Here is a 23,368-nt window from a genome sequence, read left to right as displayed (position 1 = left end):
TTATTTTAAATAAACTATAGTTACATATATTTGTACAATAATACACCATGTGACTGGCTGTCTGCTGAAAGATGCTTTGACTGTATATTTGTGGATTCTGTTTAATAAGGAATGAAAAATACTTATGACTATGAGATGCGTGCAGTTTTGAATGTAATTTATATGGGAATGCCTTATATTTATTATGTATTTATTTATCTAAAAACTATTGACTTCTGTATTATTACTCTACCTCTGCAAAATCCTACATCCAGTTAATTCAGTTTGAATCCATGAAAACTTTGTCTAGCACTTTGCTGTACACATAATTAGTAATCTTTGCATCAATAGTGTCCTGGAACCTCCTCCATGTTTGAGTTATCTCATCAGACCCTTCCATGCTAGGATACTGGCATTTGTTGCCATCTGACCTTTAAATTTAGTTAGTAATCACTTTGTGTTAATGGTCATGTACTTAATGTACACACAACACCTGCACCTTGCAATTTAGATGAACATAACTCACATAAAAGAAAACAAACAGTATCAACAAAAATGGTTAGCAGACAGCCCAAAAGTTGAGCACCAGAAACAGAATACACTGGCAATGATTGGATAATATTGATAATTTGACATACATCATAATAGTACATCAAACTCTTGATTAAATTTAAGCATCTAGCCATTCATCTACTCAATTTCATTGCACATTAAAGCCAAAGGTGAATTAAAGGAGCAACACACAGAAATGGTAAAAAGGCATTTGAAGGCACCTGGCAATAGCTATTAAGTGTATACTAATATTTATGGTTCATAGATGTCCAGATTGTATTACACATTACTATCCATTTGAACTATATACATACTGTATATATATATATATATATATATATACATTTTATCTTGTTGAATCTGAAAACATCCAGAGGTAGTGGTAACATATATTGCCTATTGACTTTAGTTAAATCTCTTTTATTGTGTGCAGCCACCTTGGGTTTGTTGTCTAAGTGTAAGTTCTCAATATACCGTATGCATTTTACTATTCATATGGAGTGATAACAAAAGCTTGGTGTTGTTTAATAATAAGCAACTGTCATAGATTCGTCAGATTTATGCAAATACAATGTTTCACTAGTATCCACAAACAATTACTTTATGGAATAAAAGCAAATTAGCCATAAATAACATAACATAAATAACGTAACATAAGAATCCTCAGTTCCTACTTTCTCTAAGTGTTTTAGCTTCTCCTACAAGAGTGACAGATCTGCAGCAGTAGACAGAAACACTAATAGTTAACAGACTTGCAAGGGCTAATATTCTGTCACAAAGAAACAAAAGCAAAAACTGATGCAAAGCATTCTGTGGGAAGATGTCAACCCTCTGACAGATCCCCAGAAGAAATCGTTAAGAGTCCATTATTTGAAGCAGATGAAACAACTGGGCCCTCAGTGAGGCGTTCGCCACCTTGTTTCTTACATTTAATTCCAAACAAACAGAAGAGTTTCATCAGCATCAAGTCCACAATCTCTTCCTCTTCTGATGGCTGCAAGAACAGTATGCATAACACAATGAGTATCAAGTTATCAATAATGGTAAGCTCTCACTTCTTCTACAACATGTGTACAATAATTTCAGAATCAGCATGGGTGAGTTACCTTGTGATAGATCTGCTCTTGACTGAATGCCACCAGAATGACTGAGATGAAGAGGTTGAGCACCACAAAGGTCATGAACACAATGCAGGAGCCAATGAGGAAAGCTCCAAGCACAGGATTGTAATTCAGAACCTGAAGGATCGGGAGGAAGACACGCACTGAAGAAAAGCCAGCTGTCTTAATCTGCTGTGGTACAGTTATATTAGTCTCATACTAACCTCTTCATAGTTAAAAATGCCAAGCTGTAGGCTGACCATGGTCTGTGCAGCATCCAGCAGTGTCCGATAAGAGTACAGCTTCCACCCATACATAAGGTTAGACTGAAAAGTAGAAAGTGATGTTATTAATAAAATCTATGTCACAAAGTATAGCTAAAATAGGGAGAAATGCAGTGACTCGGGCCACATGTTGATGTTGAAGTGTGGGAAACTGCTCACAGCGATGGAGTAGGCCAGAAACATGATGGTCATGACCAGCAGAAAGCCTGAGATATCATTCCAGGCTCGCTGCAGCGTGGCTGTGATCATGTGTAGCTTCGGGTTCAGTCTCAGCAGGTGCCACAGTTTGACTGTAGCCAGCAGCACCAGGAAGGCAATCAGATACCCCAGCACCGCATCAGCCTTGGCCGTTTCATGGAAACTGGCGTATCTGGAGACAGAGCATGAGAGTACAAAGCCTTGTTTTTACAATCTAATAAAACACGTTTCAACTGGATTATGGAAATAATAGTTGCCTCAGTAATGCTTTCCTGTTTATTGAAGTGAAATTTAATTCACATAACAGATATTCTGTGTTCATATTCATTTCCAAATGTTAAAATTACTCAGTGCATTTGTCAGATAACACTAATTATAAAATGTAGAGTTTCTATGTTGTCTATTTTGGTCTGAGCAAAAAGATTAGCTTTCACTGGCTGTCACACACAGTGTATCCTGTAAAAGCTGTTTGCAAACAACTCAAATATTTCCTCCCACACATATTCTGTATCAACCAAATTTTTCAAGTTTTATGTCAGTGAGTGCTTACTATTAATCAGAACAGTTATTGCATGCTGGTGATACAGTGAAAGAGGTATCTCCTGTACTGCAGAGAGGATGCGCTGGAATACAAGATGGATGTAAACTAAAAAGATGTAGAGTACAAAGAAGTGGATGTACAGTAAAAACATAAATAAGCCAAGCACAGTAAATGAGCAAAACCTGTTGTTCATACCAATGTTAAGCTAAAACCCTTACTTGTATGGGTCTTGTTATTCTTATTGCTTACTGGTCTTTGTTGTTTTGGTAGTACTCTATGTCCCGCTTTCCCAGTAAAGTCCTCTTGATGAAGACAGACAGCGCGCTCCAGCTGAGGATGATAATCGCCAGTTCGAGCAGGTTCCACTTACTCTTGAAATAAGCCGATCTCTGCTGCTTAATCAGCTTTCCCTGTCAGGAGAGAAGTTTGTGTGAGAAGTTGTTATCACTAGTGATGTTAGTAGATTTGAGGTGTAATTAATTCATACCTGGACAAACATGTAATAGATGATGAAGAGGAAGTAGATGGCTTCAGAGGCCATAACAAAAATATGGAGGCCACCGGTTGACTGGTAAAGACGCACACCCTGCAGCTCACTGCGGAACTGGAAAGCTCCTGGAGGAAACACGAAGTTTTCTTATAACAGTACATGTTCTGCGCAGCTCCAACACAGTAGCTGTACATAGATTACGTACCAATGGCTGTGGTCTCTAGCATGAGAGTGACAATGCAAAAGAGGTTGATGTTGGCATTGTACACAGTGAACTCAACAAAGACCGCTTGGGTGTACACATCAAACCAGGTGTTGTCATAAAGGTACTGAAGGGATCTACAAAGAGAACATGGTTAAATGGTATGCTTTGTAAATATTATACCTTAAAACACAATTCTCTCCTGATGTCAAGACAAAGCTAGTTGTGATGCAGACGCCAAATGTGTTGCACTTTTTTGTCCTTTATAACTGTCATTGCTGCTCTAATTTAAGGCTTGAGTTAAAGCAAATTAAAATACTTTACTAAATCTAAATATGTATTAATTAGTATTAATTTATATTGTTGACCATTCAACTGTGAATTTAGTTTTTGCATGAATGTACAATAAATGCTGTCACCTGTCATCATGTGGAGGGCTGCAACTAACACTTATTTTTGTTATCAAATTGTTTTGTATAAAAGCTATCAGAAAATTCCTTACACTTAAGGAGCTTGAACCTATAAATGTTTGACATTCATTCTCTATCAATCCAAGGATTGATTAGTAGACTAATTGTTTCATGTTTCATCATCTGTCATCATCTAATGAGATAATGTCAGTAGGCTCTTAATATTACATTGCATACCTTCTAGAATTATGTATATCTGGCCCCAGATCCACCACAAACCCTCCTCCTCTGTAGAGCATCACGCTGCCCCAGATAGGGAAAGCCCTCAGTTTACCCTGGGACTGGTACATCCATGGGCTTTGAAGGTTCAGCGAGGCGTTATCACCCAGGGAGCGGCTCCAGCCTGGACTGTAGGAGTCCATGTCCTCCAACTCCCATGAGTACAGAGCATGACAGTCGCGCTGAGACTGCTGCATGGAGGGAGCCACAAGGCACGAGTTTTGATGCACCCTCACTTGGCGAAGACGAGCGTTACCCACCAGCTTGGAGTTTCCATCTGTGATGAATCCTGTGAAAGATTATGAGGTAACAAGAACAAACATATTTAAAGGAAATATCAGTCAAAATGGTCCTTATTTTCTGTGAAAAAAATGTTGGCAGATGAAACAGTCCATATTATTTCCATATTATAATCCAAATAAATTGTAGCTTTAGTCACAACTAACTCCATACTTTGAACCACACAAAGCCTTTTTACACAATTTTAATTACAGGACATGTTTGAACAGATTATATACTTCACTACATAAATATTCTGTTGATATATTGTAGTGTGGTAGTAAGGAACAAAGGCACAAATGAGAGTTTGATTTGAGGCATTTCAAAGTGATGTGATATAATATATAAAAAAACAGGGGATATTAGTAAATCTTGATAAGTAGTCCAACATATATTATCATCTTCACAACTTTTAATTGTCAGATCAAATTTGTAGTTGTTTTGGATTAGCAATTGAATGAATTGGATTTCAATTATGTTTTGGTTATTATTTCCTTGTATTTAAATAAAGTAGCTTTACAATACAAGGACCAGAATGTCCATCAGGCACCCAAAGCCAAAATGAACGTATATTATATTAGATACTTTTTATTTACCAAATGATGACAACTGAATAATTTTCATGTGTTTTCTATTTTGTTAATAGCAGTAAACATGACTTTTGCACATGTTAAAGGAGATTCACACGTTATAGTAAAAGCAGTTGTTGTTGACCTTCAGGACGTGGAGACCACAGACTTTCTGTAAAATGTTTGTTAATAACGTTGCAACATACTGACCTGGGTGCTCTCCAAACAGGTTGCTCAGCAGAGTTGTGTTCGCCCAGTTGAACACATCCTGAATACTCATGCTGTCTGAGATCCCTTTGCTGAAGCTCTGTCGAATGTGTTGGGTCAGAAAGTAAGCGTTGGGATCTCTCTGACCATATGCCACCAGCAGCAACATCCACATAAATCCCATGTAGGCTTCATCACAAAACAAATATCTCAAATCAGCATATCAAACCGTATCACATTGCTTCCTATGTTGTACCAAAGTGGTTCTCCTACCAAGAATCTCCCTTATGAGGGCGAAGACCTTCTGTTCTTTAATCATATTGTTCCTTATCCTCTCAATGTCAGTGGGAGGTGGAGGCTGATAGAAACTACATGTGCTGTCTCTTCTTGCTGCGCGCACTGCATCGGGATCATCTGAGGAAGGGATATTGCACTACATACGTTTTGTTTTTTCCACACGAAACAATACAACAAAAATGGAGTCAAAAGGTACCTGTGTTTCTCAGACTCTCATCTATCTGAGGCTCTCCATACTCCTCCTGGTCAACATTCTTCAGAACAAGAGCAAAGAAAGCTGCAAAACCTAGAACCTGTGATGGAAGATTTATTAAAACTTCAATACCAAAAGACCTCGTGGCAATCAATGTATTATAAATACAGAATGTATGTTCTGAAGTACTGGGAGGTACATCAGTGGAAGACCCAGAAAGTCTTGCAAATGTTTATAGAGCAGTTTAATATATCTGATAATAAAAACTAAAATTATAAAAAATACTTAAAAAAATGAAAAATATGTTTAAAGCTGAATCGAAATAAAATTGTAATCAATTATTTATTTATCATTTTAAATTTCGTCTTAAGACATAATTTTATTACAGAGGTTATCCTTATTTTATTGTCTTTTGTCTCTTTAGTTTTTACTTTTTAAATTAATTAATTTGATCCTAATTGTCTGAAATTGGTTTTACCTGTATAAATGTAATATCTAATAATTTTAGAATGTGTTGATTTAATTTGCTGCCTTGTATGAAGCACTTTGTAACTTTGGTTTTGAAAGGTGCTCTGTAAACAACTTATATTATTTAAATTAAGACTGAAATCGTAATTGGCTTTAATGGGCCAAAAAGCAAACATGTTGTTGGATGTGACAAGAGTTAACGATTGTATGCATGAACTTAGTTTTTTGCCATGAATTAATCTTGTCTTGAGAATCACAACGATATCAAATTTCAAAAAAAGAATCACCCATTTAAAGGCGGCATGTCTTTAGTGTAATGTTTTGAGTTAGTACATCAGAAATATGTACAGGAACATTTTAGTAAACACGAAAAAAGACTGGGCATTGGTTGAAAACGTCTGAAGCTCCCTTATTGAATGACTTTCTAAACATTTGCAATGCTATCCATGTTATCCCTGTATGAGCACTCGCCTTCAGAGGTTGAGTTATAAAGAGACTCTCGAAGAAGGAGACCACCATGGAGATCAGCCAGCCTATAGAGCGGTCTTTCCCATACGTCAGCCCATACATCATGGTGAAGTACCCTGACACACCGCTGGTTGCGATCACCAGTATCCAGCCAACAAACACAAACCACCACGGCAGCCCTCCACGACAGCACTTCTTGGTGGAGTCTCTGATGATGCTCTCTTCTGGACTGGGGCTGCGGTCCAGCTGGTCACCTTCCAGGCTGGACGAGGGAAGGTGGAACTCCAGAAGACCCTTCATTCCCTGAACTTGCTGCATGGCTCGGTTGTAGCTGTCTGGGTTTGGAAAACGAGAAGGTCCCAACAAACCCAGCTCCTTCTCAACATGACGCAGCTGCTTGTAGAGGAATCGACTGTTGTTGCTGCTCTTCTTCTGAAACTCATCTGAAGACTTCTCAGGGCTTGTCCACACACTGTTTTCTGTCCACGCAAAAAAATCTGTATTACTCGGTGAGCTTGCCATATGCATTATGCCCAAGGTTTTTGCATTAATTATTTTGTCTTTCAGTATGCAAATGAGACCACAGGTACTATAGGCCATAATCAATCTAAAAACTAAGGTATGGCCTAGTTTAGACCATTGACAATATCACAGATTACATCACCATCATCCGATTAATCTATCACAATATCAGGAGAGTTTGTTTGACAACTGTTTAGTTTTATCTAAAATGAAAGATACAGTTTGTCTTAAACCTTAATCCTTAATTGAAGTAAATAATGATCCTTAATCATTTTTATATCTATAATGCATCAAGCCAGTGCCATGAGGAAAACACTCCGGAAAGAAGTAAACCCTGAAGAGACAGAAAGAAGATATAATATGGCCATTATATTAATTCATGGCCTGAGTCATTGCCTAACCAAAGTCTGGTCCTCCAGTAAAAAATGCAAAACACATGATATCAAGAGCGTGGTAAAGCCTATGATGCTGTTTACCTTGTAGATTAACTGCACGTAAACTAAGAATCATTGAGCCATCCCTCTTGGAGGCGTCAGTGTAGAAGTCTCCAGCCGCACGGCTCTGGTGTCTAATGATGTCCTCCACCAGAGACAGCAGAGTGTTGATGTCTGCCTGCTGCCCAGGCCGGAGCTCCAAGTGAGGCAGTGGATTCTTCATGGCCTTTGAGAGTGACTGAGCAATTCTCCTTATGTCCTAATGGAGAAACCATGTTAAACACTTTAGACATATATAACAATTGATTTATTATAGCTTTCAAAATGTTCAAATTCACTGATATGGATATCTGTTACCTCACCTTGAGCACAGTGTCTGGTGTGATATCTTTAAGCTCTTTCTGAGGGGAAAGCGTCTGCGAGGGAGAAACTCGACCAGTCTTTCCTTGTTTGGATGTGTCTGTTTTGGACCCCCTCTCTCGAGGACGAGTGTTTCTGAAGATACTCACGATAAGGAGATTGATGGGAAACATGATGATTGAACTTTGAAGGCCAATCATAACCTGTTGCCAGGTGAACTCGATGTGACCTGCAAAGTATTTTAGAGCAAAGTGTTGTTTAAATGGATGTGAAGTTGCTCTTTTAGTCAGACCTTATTTGTATTATTTTGGATACTCATCTATTCATAAACCCTCAGCACGCCTGTCCAGGTTATACTCTATGCAAAAGTTCAGTGTTTTTCTTGTTTGCATGTTATTATAGAAAACAAGCTAGTGCTCAAAATTAGGGATAGTCACATATTCTCTATGTGTGTATGGGGGTTAATAGAGCTGTATTTGAACTAATTTAAAAGTATTCTATTGTATAGTAAAATATTCAAAATTTTACATTATAATGACGTAATGTAGAGTCTTGAAAGCTTTGAAGCTTTATGTTTGTTACCTACCCAGGTCCATTGTCTGCTCAGAGGGGTCAGTGGGGATGCCCCAAAACATGATGCTGGTCAGCATGGTGCACAGCAGCAGGGAAAAACAGCAGGACACTCGCTGCACACGTGTGAACGTGCTGCAGGGAGGCCGACTTATGACAGAAAACCAGATGTGGCCATCCTGGAAATCCTTGGCTGTCTTCATGAAGAACAGGTTACTAGAAAGAAGCATTGGGGGAAAAAAACAAAAATTTGGATTTAAAAGAAATAAAAACGTACAGATTCCTTGTTAATGTAACAGATCCATGGCCAGTCTTACCTAAACCTTTTCAAATCCGTCTCCGTGGCTACTGGGAAGACCTTGTCCAAAGTGCACTCTCCCACATCTACAGCCAGCCAGGAGTTACACAGGAAGTGCCATTTTTGAAAACTTTCCAGATCCTGCACCATTACTTTGTTGACATACCTGCATGTAACATCAATAGTTATCTTGTGTGCTTATAGAAACAGTACAAACTACCTTCGTGATTTAATTGTCTTTTGTGTCACATCACCATGTCCTGCCCTTTAACCCTTACCATGCAGGGTGAGCTCCAGAGTTGTCATGCCACAGCCTGATGCTCTGCAGATCTCCAAGCGAAAAGTGTGTGGTCAGCAGGAACATGTCCACCCCGCCCCTCTCAAACACTGGCTTCTCAGGGTCCGTCAGGTGATGGGGTTCACTTTCTCCCTCTGTGCCCAGCAGGGTTATCGTCACCTAAAACCAAAAAAGAGTTGTGGGCATCATAAATGTTGTCCAACAGAAGTGACAGGTTTTGTTTCTCTGAGTCTCCTCTGATATTTAACAGGCATTACTGACCTGAGATGATGTAGATGCACCATGCCGATGCCCTGTGCTGATGTTCAGCATGTAATGATACTCAGCCAAGCGGTCATTATCCTCAAGCACTGTTATCTTGACCTACAAGCGAATGCAAAGACATATTTTTTAATTAGTAAATTCAATGACGTAAAGTTAATGCTATACAAATTAATGTCAAATATAAGATACATGAAGCAATTAAAAGCATTTAAGTCATAGACTGCTTCAATATTTTAGTATTTTGTTGTGAGTGCATTTTGTAGTAGGTCAGAGCAAAGTACTTGTACTTTACATGAGTATTTGAATATGAACAGGAGATGCTGCAGTTTATACAGTACAGTGACAGCTCAAATGCAGAGTTTTTATTGGGGTATTCTGCTGTGGTACTCATAATTTAACAATTTCATGTAATATGTGTGAGCAACTACGTCTGAATTAGACTTTCCAATTGGTCTGGCATTTCAAATCATCAATATATAGTTGTACAAGTCTTTACTGAGAATTACCTTAGCGGAGTCCTGGATGTCTTTCCTGCGTGCCCACACAACCACCAGGAGATAAGCAGCAAAGATGGCCCCAACGAAACACACCACCACAGGATTGTTAGTAAATGTAGCAAAAAGTTCTGCAGTGCGTGACACGTCCACCAAGTTTGGCATGACAAAGAAAGAGCTGCCAAAGAAAGTTAAGTGGTTACAGAGGCACTGGGTGACCAGAGGCGTGGTGAGCGGACCGACCTACAAAAAAAAGAGAAAAACGGTCAGTCAAACTTGATAGCTCACTTTTTAAGGATGTATTGATGCAACCACTGTGGATGTGTGTTGTGATTTTTTAATTACCCTGCAGCCATCTTCACTCCAAGAAGATTCTGTTTCATTCCAGTATTTGCACTGGGCAGCGATAGAAATGACAGTGACAGTGGCATTGACGGATTTGACGCCTGGCTCAACAATGGGCTTCATGACAAGGTAGTGCTCTCCAACTTCTCCTGTTCTGTCTTTGGGACGCAGCACCCATGTGTATTTTTCCTCTATGTTGACATATTCGTATAAAAAACGTACACATGGAGGCTTACATGTAAGTATCTAGCATTCTCTCTTATCATGATGTCAATGAATATACCTTAAAAGTCATTTTCAGACATATTATGTAGTATGTAAAAAAGAAATTAATTTTACCTTCTTTGGCATTCAAGAGAGGGATCTGAGTCTTGGCTACATAATTGACATCATTTGGATAATCTTTATATCCCAGGAATAGCATGAAGGAGATGTTTTCAGACGGGTCAATTTTCAGCACCAGTGTTACATCCGGAGAGGGAACGTTAATTATTAATGTGCTGAAATTGGCCAGGTCCAGGACTGTTCTGTTCTCCTGCCCAACATCATGCCTGGGTAGGAGGATCTGAAAAACCAGAATACACGTTAGTCTAAACAACCTACCAATGTGTTCAAAGTAAAGTAACTAAAAGTGCCTTTTAAACAAATATTACCTCAATCTCATCAGGTAAGTTCTCTACAGTAATGACAGTGCCGTTCACTCTGGTGAGAGAGACAGATCCTACAGTTCCTGTGATGTTTTCCTCCTTCCAAGAATACGGGTTCTTCTCAAAACTCATCATCTAGAAAGGGGGTAGACATACACTGGTATATTTACATATACATAAAACAAATTGGGCAAAACTATGACTCAGATTTATTTAAAGAAAGCAGACCCAACCTGATTTGATTTGGCCCTTATCTACACTTTTTTTTACAGACAAAAGTATTTTTCTTGTGGGTCCATAGTTGTAGTTTGTATCAGGTATTAACAACGTTTTGAGCTACAATCCTTCTCTGCGCCTTATTTTATTGGCTTTCTCAAAATGAAATGTATGCAAACATTTTAGGTAAAGAGGTATTTATGTAACTGATCCAAATAAGAATATCATTATTTATGAGGAATAAAGTAGTTATTTTAACAGGTCCAGGCATTATGGATGTTCAACAATAGGGAGGTACATACTGTCACACACATAGACGGAGACTTCTACAACTACACAGGGTATAAACACATTATGATGACAAACATTGTCTGTATAAGCACATGACACACACTTACTCTAACATCCACTGGATCCTCTGGAGAGACAACATGAGCCGGCAGTGAGGGAAAGGAAAATCTGGATGAGCTGTTTTTCTGGACATTTATATCCTGCATTTGCATCTTTTCTGGAGACACTCTGCAGTAATGAGAGTCAGAATTATTTTAGTCATTTCAGAAAGCCCTAGTTTATTCTTAAGTAAATGCTCTAGCCCCTGTCAGTCATCACTTACCTGTTAACATACACACTGATCTGACCAGAATCAATGATGGCAGGTTCTCCATCCAGCTTTTTATTATTCAGCAAGGCACTTTGAACATTGCTTATTCCAGTAAGAAGAAAATCTGAGACTTTTTCCTGAGGAAAACAAATTATACGTTGTTTGGTATCTGGAATAACAGATATTTAGCATGATCAGTCATAGCTTTTTTCTTACATTTGATGAGGCATTCAAAATATTACTGGCTGCTTCAACTATTGGTGTAGCTGCTTGCGCCACTTCTCCGTCATCTCCATCCTCCTGACTAACACTGATAGTGTTGAGGAAGGAGCTGAGGTCTACCAACAATGAACCCGCTTCCTCCTGGAGAGAAAATGCAGCAACAGATTATCTGTGTCCAACTTTATCAATGAAATGATTTTCAAAAAAAAAAATGATTTGCTTCTCAGTTCACTCAGGTTGGGAAAGGCAGTTAAAAAAATTCAAATTACTTTTAAATAACCTGGTCTGCATGTTGCTACAGATTTCACAGAGGGTAAAAAGGACCAGGAAACAGAGTCCATACTCACAAAGTTGAGATGCATGCAACATTTTCTTTCCTTCTTCATTTGTTGTTTTGCAACATTAAATCAGACTTATTAAATCAAACCCAACACTTACAATGGTTGAAAACAAAGGGCTGACGGTACTGCATTTTCTTAACTTTTCATGTAGATTCCTTTTTTAAACGTAATATGCAATTTTTTGATTCTACTGGACTGATCTACTGTACTGTACTTGAGCAGCCAGACTGAGCTCGTCAGCACGCTGCGTGAGTCCGGCCACAGCTCTGGCCGTCACTTGCACTTCCTGAGACGTGTTGGTGGGTGAGTCCAGCAGAATTGTGGTCATTTTGGTCAGCATTTGCTTTCTGAGCTAAAAAAAAAGGCAGGAGTGCTGATTAACATCACGCTGTCCTCCACTTGGGCACAGATGTAAGCCTCACAAATATCACAGCAACATATTACTGAAATTTAAACATCGCCGGCATTCTGTTACCTTTGTCCTTGCATCCTTCTGATCTTGGCGGTCTTCGGTATTCAGCATATCAGAAACTGAAGAAAACATTTGTCCGAGTGTCTCCCCAGAGAGAAGACCCTGCTGCTCTAACTGACTCACAGTATCCTCCACTGCAGATTGGAGAGCCTCCACAGTTGTACTGGAGCTGCTTTTTCGTACCTTGAGGAACACAAACACAGTCAGTCTGAATTATTAAAAAAGAAATTTACATAGAGAACCTGTTTCTGTAATCCTCCTTTTTGACACCGAAGATGCGTGTGTAGTGTTTATCTGTATGTTGCTATCTGTTTCTGTGTATCGGCTGTGAAAACAAATCTCTCCAAATTTAAATCTGCGTATACTTGTCAATGACAAACCTGAGTGGAGACAGTTGTGGTGGCTTTCTCATATTCATTTTTCACTGTCACTACAACAGACAAACTGTAATTGTTGTTCTTGTCACCGACAGGCAGAAAGACCGATTTCACCTCATTTGCATTACTGCAGCGCAGATGTTTGCCTTGTGGACAAAAGAGAACATTTTGTAAAACTGTTGAAATTCATTCTTAATTATTTAACTGCATACAGGTTGCAGAATGGCCAAAGCATTGACATAAATAACAGGCACTAAATTCTCATTTCTAGGGCAAAGCGCATTCTTCTAAGGGTCAGCCATCATCATAAAACTCATCCTAAATTAGTTTTTATATGCAAAACTTTTAAAAGGGCTCAAATATCCCCTCCAGACAGGTTTTATGACGTAAAAAGTACTCTTCTGCTTTGAATATTTTTTTTTTTGTGATATGGTTTGACAGCAAAAGAACTCAATTAGCCAGTTAAAAAAAATCCTAAAATTACTTCTAGCCCTTGCGTAACACTAGTTATCCATTCTCAAAGTTTACGCGGTGCACTGGAGGTTTTAAAGTTTCCACATCACACTTGTGTAAGTTTCATACTGGACCTTTTGGCTTCTGAAGTAAAAAAAGTATGCTGGTACATCCACGTCTTAAACTGAGATTTAAGATAAGCACAGATAACTTTCCCCCTTCAGCAGATTAATGTGAAAACAGACTTCTAGTGTCAAACTCTACCTAACCAAATTCAAACTTTTCTCGCTCTGGGATTCTTTTGCAACATGTATAAAATAACTAATTGACACACATGTTGATGTCCCTTTTTTTTATTTCCTATCAACAGATTCATACTACTCCTGCTTCCTTGTGTGTACTCATAACACGGTTTACGCCTTATTAGTTTAAAAGTGAATTAAATCAAGAGGTAATACTGCAAATTCTCACCTGTGTCTGTTTTGAAGCAATACAAACAGCCTGTAGAGCAGAAAGAGCTTGCTTTGCAGGTGATGTCAAAAGCATCGAGAACCGTTCCTGACGGTGGAGAGACGCTACATGAGGGGGGTCTGGGCTCTGCAGGAGCATCAGTTGCTGCTGGTTCAGTTGGCTCAGCACCTGGTATTGGAAAAGTGTACTTGGCAAAACCTGGTACACTTTTTCCTGTAAAAAAAACCGAAAAACAGCAAAATGTTCGAAAAACTTTATTTCAGCTTAAGTGAAAAAAGAAAGAGAGTAAAACATGGTTTTGAATAAAGCAGTGGGTTGCACACTGCCCAAACCTCTATTCATGCTACTATATCTAAAAGTCTGCACTGCTGAAACGAACATTATGACTGACTATGGAATAAAAAACCCACCATAAGCAACCACACTGATGTTGTGTAATGTATCCCTTGAAACTTTCAGATGCTGGCTATGTACAACATATTCAGTGTTGCCATCCTGCCTCTCAATAGGTGGCCTTCTTCCTGCTTCGGAGTAACATTTTTTGAGATCATCCTGTGAAAAGACCATTGGTTAATAATTGACACGTTAATCTCCGACATCACAGTTTAAAATCAAGTGCTGTTCCAGACTTACCGTCAAAGGTTTGAGGTCCTCAATATACCAAACAACATCTGGGCAAGTTGTCACACAGCTCAGTCTGAGTTTTACATGGTCGTTGACATTAATTGAAGCACAATCGTGACAACTGCAAGAGTTAAAGTAAATAGGTAACTGTCATTTTAAGTAGGCCTATTTGTAAAATCTGCAAACAACCGGCAGAGTAATTACTGTTTAAGATATATGAGCATTTATTGTAAATTACCCCCTTTTACCTGATGGTGACATCTGTGAATTCTTTTGGAGTCACAGTGACGCACTTTGAAGCAGAAGCAAGATCAACCCATTCCCTAAACCAGGTTCTTCTGCTCACAGTTACAGTGTAATTGAAAATATCAAAGGGATTTGGAAGGCAATCTTTTTCAATGACATGAGTTTGATCCTTTGTTTTGTTTGTGCATTTGCAGTTTCCTTCTGTGTGGAAGGAAGCAGAAGTAGAGCTTTAAAATAGCTGGATACTGTTACAATCATGTATACAGAGAGACGAATAACCAGGTGTGTCATGTTTGATGTAAAATTCCCATCACAAATTAAGGATGAGACTAAAACCAGAACTCATAGTGTGCATGAAAAACGTCTCACTGTCACAAACACTGTGCATTAAAAAGCTTAACTGTTACATGTAAGTATGGTTTTGTGTTTTTTTAGTATGGGGTGGTTTTGGATTGTCGGTGTTCTTCTAATTGTGTTCACGCCCTGTAATCACTTAATTGTGTTTTAAACCATTAAAACACATTTAAAATGCTCAGTGGTCAATTCATTGTTGTACTTACCACATCTCCATTCAAATGTGAGTCCTTTGCTGGACAATGATTCAGTTCCAATTACGCTCAGTTTGACACTTTGGGTGTAGTCAAACAAAGTGTCTGGAGTAGCAGTTATTTTCAAGTCGTCTATACTTACACCACCTGTCTGAAGATGAAAACAAAGACATTGTGCTGTAACAGAAACAAGCAAATACCTAAACATATGCTCGGATCATTTTTACTTGATACCAATCTTTCACTTACTGTGTTTTGATGTTTATCTGGTGAGTAGTCAGAGTCATTCTGGCAAGCCCAAAGTATGTTCTCAAAGTTCACGTCTACATCAGAGGCAGAGATGGCATTTGCGGCTCGCATATTCACCTTCAACGGTCCTTTACCAAAAGAGTATGTATTTAGGAGCATTGCATAACAAACATATTTTAGACGTATTAGTATAATACACTATGGGTGATTGTTTTCAGTTAATCATTTCAGCATGGCTTAAGTTGTATGGTACCTTTAAGTGGGCTGGAGAATGTATAAGCTTGTAAGCTGCCATTGAGAATGTGTCTGGTCTCGGAGAGTGTGTCCCTGCCTCCAGTCAGATTAAAGAGCAGCTCCACAGGGGCTCCTTTGTCCAACGAAACACCAATGATGAGATCATTTGAGTCTGGACACGTGTCTTCTTCTGCTATCACCGAGGCCTGCAGGCCTTCAACGGGCTCCAGCAGACACAGCTCCAGATCAGTGGATACCGTGTGTGCTGTGACCCTGTTAGAGGCAGTTACAGTCAGGTTGTGGCAGCCATGTCCAAGCTCTTCCACCACACTTGCACTCAGTGTAATGTTGTGTGGTGTGATTCCTCTCTCCGCTGAGGATTTTGCAACCAAATGGCCTTCATGTTGAAATGTGTAGGAAACATTTGTACCTATTTACAGAAAAAAGGTAATCAAATAATTTTGCATTTTGGTGTGTTTTTTTGAAAGCATGTATCACCTTGTGTTGGACCAACTCACCTGCCTCTACCGTAACCTGGATCTGAAGAGGCCCACCATGAAGTGCATTGCATTTAGTGCCATCTGTTGACATATTACTGCTATAGCACTTAATGACACCAAAGTCTCTAATGGGCTCCTGAATGGTTATGGCTTTCTGAGCTGTAACATGCCAGTCACTGGTATTGCACTCCACTCGAACGATGAAAACACCGGGGAGGCTGAATTTGTGCATCACAGTGCTCTCCATCCTGTGAGACAGTTAAAGTTATAGCTTAAATACAGTGAATGAATAAAATATATATATATATATACACACGTTTTTTATATATCTCTGGTTGAATGCAAAGTCTTGCTCACTCTTCTGGGCTGTATGGATCGATGATGTGGCCATCTCCAGCATTCATTGTGCATGTGAGGTTTCCCTGAAAAGGATGAAGGAGCCACTTCACAGTGACGGTGACATTATCAAAGACAGCCGCCAGCTTACTCATCAACAGGTGGAGTCCTGAGAAGAAATCACACTGTTAATTTCAATCATGGAAACGTTGCTTCAGATTGTCCAGTCTGCTCCATCTAATAATGACCTTCAGTATTATTTGAGAGTCTATGTGCAGTGGAAGTGAAATCTGACCATGTTTGCAGCTGTACTCTACAGACATGTAACTTCCCATCATAGGACATGGTTCACCAAAAGAGCTCAGATCCACTGGAGCCTGGCAAGTCTGCCGTCCGTGGCAATGGGCTGGAATGACACACAAATTAAGTAAATGATAATGTGTTGCAGAATGTGTTGCAGATATTTTCAGTCTTGCTCAAGAGGCCTTGAAAATATTGTGTTAGTAAGTTTAAAAAAGCATGACACTGTTCCATTTTTATCCTATTTAAAATAAATAATCTTGCTGGTGTCTAAAGAGGTGTATTTGAGTTTTTCTCAGTTGCTTTGGTACATTTCTCAGATAAGAATTGAAATTCTCAAAACATCATCAAACAATCATTGTGTCACTTGTGCACATCAAAGAAGTTTCTCATTTCAGTAAGCACGTTGCAAATGCTTTGGTACATCAATGAAAATCATTATGTACAATTCTCTGCCGTTTCCTACATTATAAATTGCTTATGTTGATCAAAATGTATTATAATGGGTCTCTGTTGAATAGTCTCACCCCCACAACATTTGAGATTAGTTCATAGCATACGTCTTTACATGCAAAATGGTTGAAAAAGTTGTTGTATAATTCTGTACATTTCCATTAGACTATTTTTCAAAATCTGTCCTGATTTGGTAAATTTCTCCCAGTTGAATGTTCACATTTCTACTTTTGTTTTTTTCTTTCTGCTATGTAGTGCTGTCTTTTCTTTTTTGTATCGCGATGACATGGTCTGCAAACAAATTACAGAACAAACAGCGTAAATGTGAATCTTGTCCAGTCTCTTGCAATCAAACTCCCACATACACTAAGGTGTAACTTACAATTCAAAATAATTGCCATCAAAACTTTAGCCATATTTTACATCAGAACATCCCTCCAGAGTACACTGTTATATTGACAACATGACTACGAAATGTGACTGTCTTATCCGTACACAGTGACACAAGGACTTGTCATTCTTATGGCATTGACACAGATATTTGCTTTTGAGAGATGAAGTAAGAATTTTGAGCAAGTGACTGGCTTTTGCAAGTAATCCATGGTGTTTTGCTATTTGTGTGAATTGTTTTGATAAATGCACTTACTGTTTTGAAAATGTCGAGGATGATTCAAGAAATTTACCAAAGCGACTGAAAACACTTTAACAATAAGGAGAAAAAACTATTTGTTTAGTAGTTGCATGAACTAATCCCTGACTGATATGAATGTGAATGTATATTTACCCCAAAGCCCATCTATTCAGCTCCTAGGAGGGGATTTGTCAGATGTATTTTCAGGAAGTGTTATCCTTTTGTCTGCACTCACACGGCAATGATGTTTTTTGTGTTGGACACAAAGCATTAAACAAACATGTAATTTGTGGTGATTTTAGTATCTGGCCAACAAAGCCAAATATGTTCCCATAGCTTTCACTGTAAATACACACTTGTTCCACCAGGTTGCAAGTTAAATAAATATTTGTGATGAGAAGTAGCCTGATTTATTATGCGTATGTTTGTGTTTCTCTATCATAGCCGCCACTACGTTTGTAGAATATAGCAGGCCGGCTCTCATTTTATATTTCATGTTAAGGAAAAAATACTTTATGTAATTCATAATACCTGTTACAGAATCTATCACGTCTATCCAGCTGCACTCCTCCTGGGAGGATGTGGGTGAGGATGTAAGTTTGGATCTGCAGTAGTGAATTGTTTTTCGACCATAGAAGCTGTCATCTATTTCTATAACTTGACCAGAACCGCATTGCAATGTTGCATTTTGGCCATCACATGCGATAGATCTCCCAGAATCTGAGAAGGAAAAAAAAATCAAGAATTATTAAAGTGGAGCAAACACAACATAAGTTCAATGCTATTTGGTGATTTCTTTTAGGTGTGCACACCAAATTGGCAAATGAAGTTGAGTTCCTGGCTGCAGTTCTCCGTGGCTTCCCACTGGAAGCCGGAATGTCTCAGGATATGTCCACAGGCGGCTTGGGTTTCTGGCATGTTCATCCAGTTACTATAGCTGACATCTGAACCATCCAACCACGCAAGAGAACCTGGGAAAGCACAAAAGAGGATACAGCATTTATTTGATCAATCATTCATTTTGAATTCTGCTTATCATACAAAATGCTAATCAAATCACCACAGATGTTAAACATCGTCTGTCTTTTTGCTTATCTTTTTTTTTCATTAAGTTATTTTTTACAATGCCATTCAGGGATCATAAAAACAACAAAGCAATAGATTGAGCTGGTGTCAGCGTGAATGAATGATAAAGACTTGTTCTTTGTGAAAGGACAAAAAAACACATTCATAAATCAGACCCTTTGACAGGAAGCCTTTTGTAAATTCAAATGAAAGAGAAATACTGTATCTATCTCTCAATACACCTGCTGCTTGTGGGAGATATCCAAATGTGACAGTTTTCCAACAAATGTCAGTAAACAAACACATTACAGATCTATATAATAGATATGCAAGCTGCCTAATGAGACAGCAGATAGATAATCTTCCTTTCTGACATTATTCAATATATTCTCAGATATATCAAATGTGTTACTCATATATGCCGTAAAGTACCTTAATATGCACGGATGTATGGAGAGAAATGTACTTTATGTGATTTATGAATAATCGTCAGCACTTGTGACTCAACTGCATGACTTCTAATGGCTATATACATTAGAAGTCATGCAGTTATTACGCAATGCCCACTTACCCTCAGTGGCAGCAGAGTCGAGTGTGAGGTTTGGAGCTGCAGGTGCCAGCCCAAGCCACCAGTCCATCTCCGGGTCCAGGTGCTTCTGGAGGAACTGCTGTGTTTCATCATTCAGGATGAAGGCTAGGTGTCCGCCGCCTTGCTCACACCACCCCTGGGCACTGAGAAAGGATCGCTGCAGACCCAGAAATTCGTAGCAAGAGCCATCAAAACTCTCTTGGTTTTCTGGGCAGGATAGACCCTCTGTATCCTCCTGAGCATAACAAGTGAGAAAGAGAACCATCAATGTCAGTGTGGGGAAAGTGGTGCTTTCCATCTCTGCACCTGCACACTGTACAGACTCTCTGTTGTCATCATGTCTTTAAAGGGTAATGACGTCAGCAATTCTGACACCGGTCTGCACTCCGGATGATTTCTGAGATTAGGATTGCTTCTTTGATGGCTGTCCAGTATTTGTGTTTCCCCTATAATTCTTGTGCACAAACAAAAGCTCAGGCCTGTAGTGAAAAGGGACGAAAGCCCACTGTCAACAGTCACTGATTGCACCTCTGCCTCCATTAATGTACATGTAAATCTCCACAACCTGCAGAGTGAGATAAGATTCTCATTCAGACTTGTTCCTTCATACCACGAAAATGCCAATTTGAATTTTAAAAGGAGCCTTCAACTTCCCATGGGCCTGTTGTTGTTCAGACTGATATGGAAGGTTAAAAACATTCAAATTAAAGATAGTGGCCTTTATTTTGAAACAGGATTAACATTCATAATGTTTTAAAATGTTAGTATAATGAATCCCCCAGAATTGAAAGAGCAATAGACATTTTACATGCCAGACAGAACAAGGCTGTGTTCTAATAACATAATGGCAGCATTTTATTTAGGTATGCCAGCTCCAACAGTCATATAATTCACAGTTTATTACAATCACATTCCATACATTATTGTATTTACCCTAATCATATATATATATATATATATATATATATATATATATATATATATATATATATATATAGATGTGTGTGTGTGTGTGTGTGTATACATGTATATATATATAATATACATACATTCACATTTTTAAGCACATTTTTTTATGGGTGAAAATTATATATATGAAAAACACACCAGTGTGTTGATTGATTAGAAATAATATGATTAAAAATTGTATCTAACAAAAAACTTTAATTTTTGTTTTCTTAGTTATTTCTTAGGTAGGATATATGCATTTTTATTATGACCGTAAAGGGAAAAAAAAGCGACTCACAAGTACCGCCCCGGATGACTGACGTCATATTACTGAGACGATGCTCTCGAGGACATGACTTGTGGAACAACCAGTGCGAATTTTTTTAAACGTCCCTTGATTAAACCATAGATAAACTGGCGCAATGTTGGCTTGTAAACGTAGCTTGATGGCCTCTGCCCTCCGGGTTCTTCGCAGTAATCAAGTAAATACACTTTAACGTTAACAGTCCTGGCTCGCACTGCAGTTCATAGGGTCGATTTGTTATGCTAGCAGTTTGATAAACTGGACGCAGTTCATCGCTCCTCCTTGTTTCTGCCTCCTCAGGTTGTTGTGTTTGGTCATGGGCAGAGATGTATGTCCACACAAACAGACGGAGAGGTCCGCATCGCGAACATACTGAAGGAGAAGTTCCCGTTAGCAGCATCGCTCAAAGTTGTGGATATATCAGGTAAACAGAGCTATCTGGCAGCACCATATTTCAGATGTCCAATAATAACTAAAATATAGACACCTTAAGTTTTTTTTATGTAGATCTGTTGTAGTGTATAAAGCAGATAGTCACTGCATACACATCTGGGAAATGTCCGTGTTGTTTGTGTGACCTTGTGCTGCGTTTAGGTGGTTGTGGGGCCATGTATGAGATCCATATAGAGTCCAGTGAGTTCAAAGGAAAAAGGACCATTCAACAACACCAATTAGTCAATCAGGTAAATAAGAAGAATCCCAATCAGGCCAGCATATTACCTGTGGCAGTGTAAACTAACAAGTAGTGCAAAACTATGTTACAAGTTGGATTTTGTCTATGGTCATATCTATCTGTCAACCATGCCTGTGAGATTTTTAAGATTATCGCCTGAACTATGGTGGACATTGTACACTTTGTAGGTGTTTATACTTCTCGTACCAGTTAAATGTTGTTCATTAGCTGTTGTGTTTTGTTCTCCACAGGCACTCAAGGAAGAGATTCAAGGAATGCACGGACTGCGAATATTTACTGATGTTCCAAAACATTAGAAAAAGTCCTTCCACTCTTGACCCACAATTTTTTCCTTTTGTTCCCCCTGTCTATTATGAATGTACAGTTTAAAAGAGGATATTGTGTAGTAAATTAATTACACAATTGTTAATGTGTCAGTGGCAGAAAAGCAGAGGGACATCGATATTCTTATCGTTTCTGGCATACACAGTATGAAATGTGAATAAAATGATTACACTAAGTTATCATTAAACTAGTCAGATATCTTCTACTCTGAGATAGTGGTGACAATACGCACAAAGACTGAGTATAATGTATAATTAATTTTTTTTTAAGTCAGGTAGGTTTCTGCCCAATTTGGGGTCTTCTCAGGGTTGATAACAATGCTGGTGTAATGATAAGCAGTCAAAGAAGTAATAAACACAACCTCCTGAATGTTGGAGACTTACTACACACCCTTGTTTGTGGAGCATTGGTCAGGGTTACTGACACGGACATTTTTTTTTAAAACAACTGCTTAGTATTTTATATTATAATTCTTTACTAACCAAAAATGTAAGTATTCTCATAAAAAAATGTATAAGCTATATATATTTATGGCTCAGGCCGGTTATTGATGGGACTTTTTGAAGCCTGTGCAAAAACTCCTAGAAAAAGCCTCACTGATCAATATGTTTTAAATTGCGGAGTAAAGTGATTTAACGAACATATCACAAATCTAAACTTAGATCCCCTTTTAAACTCTTTTCATATTCAGATTTACCAAATATTTAAATCTTTGTTCACTTATGCTGCTTTGCATACGACAGACACAGTAGATTGAAAAAGCTAATCTTAGCAACATTTTCATAAGGTGGTACCATAGACTGTGTAAATGGGTGCTAAATTAGCATGAGCCACTTATTCTTTGTAGTCAACTGATTTAATGGAACAATGAAGTTAAGGTTACGTTGCTAGGCTTCGCTTCGCTTCTCCTGGATGTACATGCGACTGTTTGTTACCACATTAGCCACGATAACACTATCAAGTGTTAATATGCCAGAGACGGTTAACGTTAATGGTGTCGTGTAATTTGGACAAGTGTAGGCTATTCAATGTTTTACGTTTTTATGTAACGTTACTTAGCCTTTTTTAAGCTGCACTGATGTTGTTTTATCCATCTATTTTTGCCCATTCTCTACAACATCAATAACTACCGTTAGCTATCTAGCTAGCTTACCTGCCCAGCACCTTTGACAAGGCATGACATAAACTTTTAGGCGGGGGAGGATGTTAAACATTTGCAAGCGCACATGAAGGAACCACGAAGGCACCACACTTATTGAGGGGTTTTCAAATTGCACCCATGGACTGTATATTAATTATGAATTATATTATTTAAATAATATATATATCCAGTCTATGGTTGCACCACTATTGGTTTTATTCAGTATGCGTTGCATTATAGAAGATATTCTCTACATTAGAGGCAATTAAATAAAGATACGT

General features: G+C 38.5%; 2 protein-coding genes across 2 annotated transcripts; one reads left to right on the top strand and one right to left on the bottom strand.

The window, feature by feature from the left end:
• Window positions 1-1,002: 1,002 nt before the first annotated feature.
• pkd1l2a (polycystic kidney disease 1 like 2a) lies at window positions 1,003-23,198 on the bottom strand. Its single transcript, XM_034872260.1, has 42 exons — window positions 23,100-23,198; window positions 19,659-19,911; window positions 18,835-18,993; window positions 18,554-18,742; window positions 16,934-17,044; window positions 16,660-16,807; window positions 16,321-16,550; window positions 15,822-16,232; window positions 15,569-15,696; window positions 15,332-15,470; window positions 14,774-14,972; window positions 14,535-14,646; window positions 14,312-14,453; window positions 13,902-14,114; window positions 12,981-13,123; window positions 12,604-12,783; window positions 12,343-12,480; window positions 11,782-11,928; window positions 11,578-11,702; window positions 11,363-11,483; window positions 10,755-10,883; window positions 10,441-10,666; window positions 10,102-10,292; window positions 9,769-9,999; window positions 9,260-9,361; window positions 8,979-9,157; window positions 8,720-8,866; window positions 8,419-8,618; window positions 7,835-8,061; window positions 7,515-7,731; window positions 6,520-6,995; window positions 5,584-5,680; window positions 5,364-5,504; window positions 5,094-5,279; window positions 3,994-4,324; window positions 3,350-3,483; window positions 3,142-3,269; window positions 2,904-3,064; window positions 2,075-2,285; window positions 1,856-1,957; window positions 1,638-1,769; window positions 1,003-1,525 (listed from the first exon to the last, which is right to left on the bottom strand). The coding sequence occupies exons 1-42, from the start codon at window positions 23,127-23,129 to the stop codon at window positions 1,355-1,357; spliced, it is 7,437 nt and encodes a 2,478-aa protein (XP_034728151.1). The 5' UTR covers window positions 23,130-23,198; the 3' UTR covers window positions 1,003-1,354.
• bola3 (bolA family member 3) lies at window positions 20,932-22,333 on the top strand. Its single transcript, XM_034872250.1, has 4 exons — window positions 20,932-21,106; window positions 21,229-21,352; window positions 21,523-21,611; window positions 21,853-22,333. The coding sequence occupies exons 1-4, from the start codon at window positions 21,047-21,049 to the stop codon at window positions 21,916-21,918; spliced, it is 339 nt and encodes a 112-aa protein (XP_034728141.1). The 5' UTR covers window positions 20,932-21,046; the 3' UTR covers window positions 21,919-22,333.
• Window positions 23,199-23,368: the final 170 nt, after the last annotated feature.

Source organism: Etheostoma cragini, chromosome 1, assembly GCF_013103735.1.
Source record: "Etheostoma cragini isolate CJK2018 chromosome 1, CSU_Ecrag_1.0, whole genome shotgun sequence".
NCBI lineage: Eukaryota > Metazoa > Chordata > Actinopteri > Perciformes > Percidae > Etheostoma > Etheostoma cragini.
The sequence above is the reverse complement of the archived record's forward strand: the minus strand, read 5'-3'. Positions and strand labels throughout refer to the sequence as shown.